We start from the raw sequence: 9351 nt of genomic DNA on the forward strand, positions 1-9351 counted from the left end.
CCCTTAAGATTGAATTACAGTCTCAACTGGAAAACTTTGGGCAGTAAAGAAAGACAGAAAAGGATAATGATTTGAACTATAAAATTTATATCTATAAAACATAAAATCAAGGGGGACTTCTGACTAAATTTTGTTAAGTCTCAAAAGTACACATTTAAAAAAATACATTTTAATAAAATAGAATTAAATTGCATTCCCTCTTCTTTTTCCTCTTAACAGCTACTTTTATGTACCCTACTTTCAACCATTTCCATGTACCCTCACTCAAACTGATACTCTCTCTTTTGATTATTATTGTTAAACATGCACATATGTATATGTATGCATAAATATATAAATACAACCTGCTGCACTATTTTTGTTGTTTGTGTCTATATTGTTTCAGGGAAAAAATATATAAATTTTGATGCCAAGAAATATCCACATGGCTAGTGATGCATTCCTTCCTCCACATGTTAAATTTGATAAGGATTGAATCAATGTGGATATGTTAAAAATAATTTCTTGACAATTTTTCTTCATGTGTGAACATAGATTTTCTTTTAAAAGAAAGGACAATTGAAAGCAATAAAAACATCAATATAGAACTTTAGGGGAAAGTGTTTTGAAACAAAAAAGAAATATACTTTTGTATAAGATCAGTGCTTATCAGCAAAATAAAATATTTTAGTAGCTATTGAAAATTTCTAAAATGTATTACTTATGCATCATCTTTATAATTTTCATAAACTAGTATCAAAATATAAATAATAATATAATAAGTAATATCTACCAGGTATGAGGATATCTACATTTATAAAAAGTTAATTAGTAAACATAAAATGAATCACAACTCTAAATATTTCCTGGAAGAATTAAGACATATCAGTGATAGTGGTTGGAGAAATGGCTCAGTGGTTAAGAGTATTTGTTGCTCTTCCAGAGGACCAGAGTTTGGCTCACAATATTCATGTTAGATGGCTTGTAACCATATGTAACTCCAGTTCCAAGGGATCGAAAACCCTTTCCAAGCTTCTTTTTGCATACACACTCATATGCACATTCCCACATACAGATACAGACAAAAATACACATAATTTTAAAATGAAAAATAAAATCCTTAAAATATATCATTCAGAAATATAAATGGAATGGAACATCTGTTTCTTAGGATGATGCTAAAACTAAATGAAATAAAAAAATGTGTTTGGATATTTTTAGGAAATGTGTTTAAACAATGATAAAAATATTTTCAATGTAAAGAAACAAAAAAAAAATCACTGAATGTGTCTTAGTCTTTAATGACTAGGCCATCTCTTCAGTTCTGGATGATTCATCCATATTAACTAGCTTTCATAGTTTTGGAAGGTGCTATGTATGCTACCTGAGGAGAAAAGTAATTCATTTTACACAGATATGAACTCTGTAAGAAAGCTTCTGTAATAGTGGCAAAGATATCAAAGGATTAACAAACCCTTTTTTCACTGGATTTGAGTTCCAATTCATAATGACCCAGGTGTAGGCCATAAACAACTACAGGATGGTCAACTCTAAAGGGTTATGTATACTACCCCCTTTCAGTGCCAAAAGATCATTTTAGAAGCATATATGAGCCAGAGGTGGAGAATAACTACAAGGAAATAGTATATTGTGATACAGTAAGGAAGCTATATACATTAACTCAGAGTAGTTGTAACATCATACAAGAGACCTAAACCCCAGCAAGTAATAGGAACTGGATGTGAAATTCCATCCCTAGCAGGAGGATAGGGGGCAGGGGAGCAAGGGGGGCGGGGGGCGAAGGGGGGGTGGGGGGAGGCAGGGACCCAGCATGCCCGAAGGCTGCGGCTGAGTCCCTGGAACAGGGACAGGGACAGCCCGTGAAGGTGCAGGGACTGCTGTTGCAGGGGAGAGAGCTTCGCTGACCTCTGGAGCAGGGAGCACGGGGGGTGCGGAGAGAGGCTTGTCTCACCGTTAGGGAGAGTGCCCCGCAAAATGAGAGGTCCCCCCCCCCGTGGGCGAGTTTTCCACTTACACAAGAAAGTCCAGAGTCCCAGGAGACACGTGGAATTGAAGATATGGAAGTTTTATTGGTCATATTGATGGTTGTCTCTGAATGGTGCTCTCCCACAAAATGCCAGGAGGGGCTCCATTATATTGGGGAGGGGGGAGGAGGGGCTAGGGAGATGAAAATTTAGATATCTATGCCCCAGCCTTTAGGTAATTAATTAATATGTCAATCTTGAGGCAGAGATATGACCTAGCATGCAGGTTAAATGGAGACTGCATGTTAGGTCTCTGGGCTCTGGGGGAGTGGCCAAACACCCCAGGATTTCTACAGTCCAACAAATATCCTGTGAATAGGCTTTAGCCCAGTTGTTTACAGAAATGTTATTTCCCTTGGAAGCCCTAGAGTTTGCCCTCCTTAGTCCATACTATTCTCAGCACTGTCTTCCAAGCTCCTAGTTGAATGGAAAATGTAGTTCCACTTACAGTGTTTAACTGATTTTCTAGTCCAAAGTTCCAAAGTTTTCTGTTTCTCAAAACAAGCAAACAAACAAACAAAAAACAGCAGGGAAAGATTCTTCATAGCAACACTCCACTCTTTGGTAATCAATGCTTTATTAGTTACTTTTGTTTGCTGTGATAAAATACCACAATCTAAAGTGACTTATGGAAGAAAGTTTATCATTTTTTTCAATTTCCATTATTTTATTTATTTACATTTCCATCCCTTCCCCCTGTCTTGGTTCCTCCTCCCACAGTTCCTCATCCCATTCCTCTCCCCACTTGCCTCAGAAATGTTCCCCTCCAGACCTCCCTCCTCCCTGGTGCCTCAAGTCTCTCAAGGATTAAGCACATCTTCTCTCACTAAGGCTTGACCAGGTAGACTTTTGCTATGTTTGTGCCAGGGACCTCAGATTGGCCCTTGTATGCTCCTGGTTGGTGGATCAGTCTCCCTGGGGTCTGGGTTAGTTGAGACTACTGGTCTTCCTATGCAGTTGCTCTCCCTATGTAGTCACTCTCCAATTCAGCTTGTTCAATTCTTCCCCTAATTCAACTATAGGAGTCCCTGGCTTCAGTTCAATGATTGGGTGTAAGTATCTGCCTCAGTCTCAGTCATGGGCTCGTAGGACCTCTCAGGGGACAGCCATGCGAGGCTCCTGTCTGTAAACACATCATAGCATCAGTAATAGTGTCAAACTTTGGAGTACCCCCACAACCCCCATCATATGGATCCCTAGTTTGGCCAGTCATTGGACTGCCTTTCCTTCCATTTCTTCTCCATTTTTGTCCCTGCAATTCTTTTAGGTAGGAACAATTCTGGGTCAGAAATTTTAACTGTGGATTAGTAACTCTATCCTTCCACTTGAGGTCTTGTCTATCTACAGGACATGGGTTCTTCGAGTTCACTCTCCCCAATGTTGAACATTTTGGCTAAGGTCCTCCCATTGAGTCCTTAGAGTCTCTCACCTCCCTGGTTTCTGGTACTTTCTAGAGTGTTCCCTCTCCTCCCCCAATCAACTCCCCCCCCTGCTACTTATCTCCATTTATTCTCTTGACCCTTTGGGCTTCTGTCCTGTTGCACCCATACCTGATCCTGTTCCCCCCTTTTCTCTCCCCCTCCACTCTCCCATCCAGGTCCCTCCCTCCCTCTGACTCCTGTGTTTATTTCCTTCCTCCTCCTAAGTGGAACTGAAACATCCTCACTTGGGACATTTTACTTGTTACATTTCTTATAGTCTGTGAGTTGTGTCCTAGGTATTCTGTATTTTTTGGATAATAGCCACTAACCAGTGAGTAGATACCATGTATGTCAATTTAGGTCTGAGTTACCTCACTCAGGATATTTTCTAATTCCTTCCATTTGCTTAAAAAATTTATGATGTGCTCATTCTTTTTTATTGTATATTTTATTTATTTACATTTCAGATGCCTTCCTCTTTCCCCATTTCCCCTCCCTAGAAACCCCCTATCCCATCCTCCCTCCTTCTTTTTGTTTTTATACCATTTTAATTACATACAAGTATTAAGGTCAGTTCTAGGTTGAGGAACTAGCAATACAATAGATGCAAATAGTCAAGGGACAAGCAAGACAATAAACACAAATAGTCAAAGAACAAGCAAAACAATAAACAAAATTCCATGAACACTCCTGTGATCACTATTTCTAAGGATTTATCAGAATGACCAAAATATCTGAGCCAACTTCTCTGTCCTATCCCAGTCATTTTCATGTCTGAAGTCTGCTTCCTTGTTCTAGCCTAAAATTTAGATTCTTGGCTGAAATTACTTCTTTGTTCTAGTCTAATATTTAGATTCCTGTCAGAAATTATGTCTTTGTTCTAGCTGAAGATTTAGATTCTTGCCTGAAATTACTTCTTCGTTCTAGCCTAATGTCAGAGACCTGCCTGAAGGCCACTTCCTTGCCCTTGGCCAATGTTAGATTCCTGCCAAACTGCCCATTTCCTTGTCCTTGGCCCATGTCAGATTCTTGCCAAGCAGCCCCAAAGGCTCTCCCCATCTCCCCCCTTTTTATTTCATAAACAAGACTGAGCCTGTCTCAGGTCATTCTGAAAGAATGTTTATTTTTCATTGTTGATTTTTTTAAAATCAGTTTTGCTTTGTAGTACAGCTTGAGGTCAGGGATGGTTATTCTCCTGGAACTTCCATTATTATTGAGAATTATTTTGGGTATCCTGGGGTTTTTGTTTTTCCATATGCAGTTGAAAATTGCTCTTTCCATATCTGTGATGAATTGTGTTGGAATTTTGATGGAGAGAGCATTGAATCTGTATATTGCTTTTGGTAAAATGGCCATTTTCACTATATTATTCCTACCAATCCATGAGCATGGGCCATCTTTCCAAATGATCATCTCATTAGATGCTGAAAAAGCCTTTGACAAAATACAACACCCCTTCATGTTAAAATTCTTTGAGAGATCTGGAATTCATGGCACATATTTACACATAATAAACACAATATATAGCAAATCAACAGCCTACATCAAATTAAATAGATAGTAACTAGAAACAATCCCACTAAAATCCGGGATAAGAGACCAAGTTGTCCACTCTCTCCCTATCTATTCAATATAGTATTCAAGGTTCTAGCCAGACCAATTAGACAACAAAAGGACAAAAGGAGATCAAGGGGATACAAATTGGAAAGGAAGAAGTCAAAGTATTACTATTTGCAGATTATATGATAGTATACATAAGCGACTCCCCCCAATTTCACCAGAGAACTCCTATAGCTGATAAACAACTTCAGCAAAAATTAACTCAAACAAATCAGTAGTAGCCTTCCATTACATAATAGATAAACAGGCTGAGAAAGAAGTAACGGAAACAACACTCTTCACAATAGCCACAAATAGTACCTAATATCTTGGTGTAACTCTTACCAAACAAGTGAAAGATCCATAAGACAAGAACTACAAATATCTGAAAAAGAAATTGAAGAAGACCTCAGAAGAAAGTTTATGTTTGATTATGCTTTCAGGGGTAGGTAGAATCTCTAACAGCTAGAGAGGCATGACAGCAGATGGCTGGGTCAGGGAACTGAGAGATCCTTCAGGATAATAGAGAGGTAGCAAAGTCCATGGTGATAGTAATGATGTTGGCATTCACTAGTAGAAGTAGGGACAGGAGGGTCCATGGCTTGTCATCTGAGATTGTAGACATGACTACCTTCTGTCTATAATACTCTTGCTATGTATAATCTTGGGAGATTCCAAAATATACAAGTGGATGGTTATCTGAACGGGCTACTTGGTGCAATGCTCATGACGTTGTCACTAATGACAAAAAGAATTTGCCACACATAAGCTATTTAAGGATCACTCATGTTCCCATGAGTAACCTGCTACTCATGTTCCTCAAGTAAGCCTAACAATCTCAATGGCTCACCAAGTTGGACTTTGGTAGAATTTTTATTTGACTTGTTCCTAGTGCTTGATGTACAGTGAATAGATGTTCATATTTCCTCAGGGAAACTTAATAGCGCTTCCAAACTAGCATTACATGTATAACACCAAAGCACATTGCCAGCTAAAATGATGAGGAGATCTTCTTAGACTATGGCTTCAGTAGTCTCTGTGTGATTGAACTAAAGAATGTAAAAATATTTCTTCTGGTTGTTCCATGTTCACAGGTTTATTCTTTGTTGCACTGTGTAATCTGTTGGTGAAATCAATTACCATATTATTTTTAGAAATTTTTGTAAAAGACAAAAATATAAATTAATAAAATATTTAAATATGTAAATCAACCCTGTGATTGTTCCTTATAGGATGCAGAGAAGCATTAACAATAAACAGTCTTTAGTTCCATGTAGCTGAAATGTTGTGTACTCCAATGAGAGACAGTAATGCTTCCTGATTCCAATCCTGTTGGTAGTACCATTGGGTTAATGGGTAAATCTCACTTGAATTAATGAATATTTGCTATGGGCTCTATACTACTTTTGTCTATTATTAACTTGTCCTTGTGACTGTAAAAATACAACTTCGTTGTTTCTCCTTAGAGAAATAAACATAGGTGACACGAATATCAAGAAAGATATGCACACTGATGAAAGAAGTCTGATTCCTCACCAGTATTCTAGGTGTGACCTTTTATATCCCATTAAGAAATTCCAAAGGCTTTGCTCATATGGGAAAAAGATACCCATAGCAAGCTTGACACATAGGTAGTACCTTAACATATACTGTTTTGCTTAAGAAAAAATATCACCAGGCTCAAAGGTTAGGAGCACTGTTTGCTCTTCTAGAGGACCTGAGTTGATTCTCAGCATTTACATGACATCTTACAGCTGACTGTAACTCTAATACCTGTGGGCAGTGTATATACATGCTCAGACATATATGCATGCAAAACATGCATACACATAAAGTAAAATAAAATAGATTTATTGTCCACAATAACCATCAGATATTTGTACATGAGAGGAGAGGTATTGCCAATAAAAGGTATATTATTAAACATAAACACAGCTTTAGATAGATTTTTTAGGGTTTTGGGGACTGTAGGATATTGGTAAAGTACAATAATCAATAAATTAAAATTTCCTTCCTGGGTTATTACTCTATAGTCTCTTCATTTTTTCACATGGACTTTGTATTTGCAGAACAAAACAAGAACTTTTAACCATGGGCAGATGTTAGCAGATGTTTCAACAATATAAACTTATATTGAATAAAGATTCAGATATATTTTTAGTCTAACTCCTGTAAATAAATATGTCACTAGTAGAGTAGTTCAATTTTTGAAATCAAGTGTGAAGAAATTATATAAATATACCAAGGAGCCCAGTGGCCAGAAGCTTTTGAGACTATCTGGATCAAACATAGTGGCCTTTCAATGTTTACCCAGGACAATTGTCACAATGTGTATTCAGAGCCGAGATTGTCCTTGGCATCTAAAGCATCAACACTGGTGTTACTAAAGACTCCAAGTGTCCCAAGAAGGCTATGACTTAGAAGTCTTTAAATAACTCTTATTTCCCTTCTTAACACAAGGAACAGAAAGCCAAATTTCTGGCTATCTAGACATCCACCATTTGAGTTCCTACCTTTCCCACACCACTTACCTCAGAATGGAATAAATACAGAAAATTATCATGACAACGCACACCAGAATCATGCTCAGGATCATAGTCATATCATCCAACCACATAGAATCCAGGTCAAACTGTGTATCTGAAAAGAAGACTGGGTGGAGATACAAGAATTAGGAAATTCAAAGCATAGAAAGGAAGGCTTCATTACAGATTTTTGATAAATCCACTTTTCAGGATCCTATTATTCTGTACTTTTAGATATACATAGTTGGGGAAGAAAAGATTTTGGGTCATATAGATGAATTTAAAGATGAACATATTTGGGTTAGGTCTAGAAGATGTGAGAAAGCAAATAATCATTATTCTGTTCAGAGTAGCATTACACATGATCAAGCTGGCCAGAACCTGAGGATTCATGCATATATATTACACTTTTGTCTCCTTTATCAAGTGATGAGAGCCCAGGGTATACTAAAGGTTATGGTGAAATAGTGCTGTCAGGAGGAGTAGACTCTCTGACGTTGATGATCTTACAAGTTTCAAAAGTAGTATGCTCATGTACAGCATAAACCTCCATTAGAAGTACATTTCCTAGGTGATTATGAAGTGAAAACCATTCTCAGATTTCCAAACTGATTATTTGTCTCTGTGATAGTAATACTAATGTTGACAATTACACATAACCTTTTTCATTAATTCATAATTAGATTTTTAAATTAATTATTTTATTTATTTGCATTCCAAATGTCATCCCTTTCCTGGTTCCCCCTCCCAGAGTTCTTCACTCCCCTCCCCCTTCCCTTTGCCTCAGAGAGATAATTATGTTGATTAGAAACTACTTACTTAAATTAGCTGTAATTATTAAACTGACTAATGACTTGATAGTTACTCAGAAAATAGAAAGTATATACATATTAGAAGACTCAAAATTTACATTTTTGTTATATTACCAAAGAATTTAAAGTGGGATCTAGAAGAGATATTTATTTGTATGTCTAGGTTCATAGTAGCATTTTGTGTAACAACTAGAACATGTAGGCATCTGAAGTGCCCATCAGTGGATGAATGGATAAGCAAAATATCTAATAGTAATACAATGTACTTTTAACTTAAGAAAGAAATTCTACAGTATGAAAAATAAGAAATAAACTTTGAAACTATTATACTGAATGAAATATCAGTTCAAAAACAAACATTACAGGAGCCTACTATATAAAGCACTTAATCTAATTAAGAATATACAGGAAAAAAGTAGGATGATAATTTCCAGGAACTGGAGGTAGGGATAGCCAAAGTCAGGGAGTTACTAAAGGTTTAGAAAGAAAAAATATTTTGGAAATAGATAGTGATGATGTTTGCATAGAAATGAAAATGTACTTGAAAACATACTTAATAACATTGACATTATTAAGATGGTAAATTTTATATTATATATATTTAGCTTGAATAAAACAGCTTTTTTTCTTTTCAAGACTCATGTTATGAAAATTAAACAACTTCCATACAGTGGGAAAATGTTCGTAAAATATATGTTGACAAATGCATTGATTTTTGTCCTATAGATATCAAGAATGTGTACCCTGGCTGGGCATGGTGGTGCATGCCTTTAATCTCAGCACCCAATTGACAGAGGCAGGCAGATCTCTGTGAATTTGAAGCCAGCCTGCTCTACAAAAGGAGTCCAGAACAGCCAGGGCTATTTGAAAAACAAAACAAAAACCAAGATAAAACAACAACAACAAAAACAAAAATGAAAAGAAAGGAAGGAAGGAAGGAAGGAAGGAAGGAAGGAAGGAAGGAAGGAAG

The 9351-nt window shown here is 36.9% G+C and overlaps 1 protein-coding gene across 1 annotated transcript in view; it reads right to left on the reverse strand.

Moving 5' to 3' along the window:
• Positions 1–5739: 5739 nt before the first annotated feature.
• The window catches only part of LOC114637442 (putative selection and upkeep of intraepithelial T-cells protein 1 homolog), a 13480-nt gene continuing 9868 nt past the window's right edge, over positions 5740–9351 (reverse strand). The window contains exons 4-5 of the mRNA XM_028785666.1: positions 7576–7696; positions 5740–5782 (exon numbers count right to left, since the gene is read on the reverse strand). Coding sequence (XP_028641499.1) covers positions 5740–5782; positions 7576–7696 — 164 coding nt within the window. The remainder of the gene's footprint in view (positions 5783–7575; positions 7697–9351) is intronic.

The sequence above is a fragment of the Grammomys surdaster genome, unplaced genomic scaffold, assembly GCF_004785775.1.
Source record: "Grammomys surdaster isolate TR1022 unplaced genomic scaffold, NIH_TR_1.0 100, whole genome shotgun sequence".
NCBI classification, from domain to species: Eukaryota; Metazoa; Chordata; class Mammalia; order Rodentia; family Muridae; genus Grammomys; species Grammomys surdaster.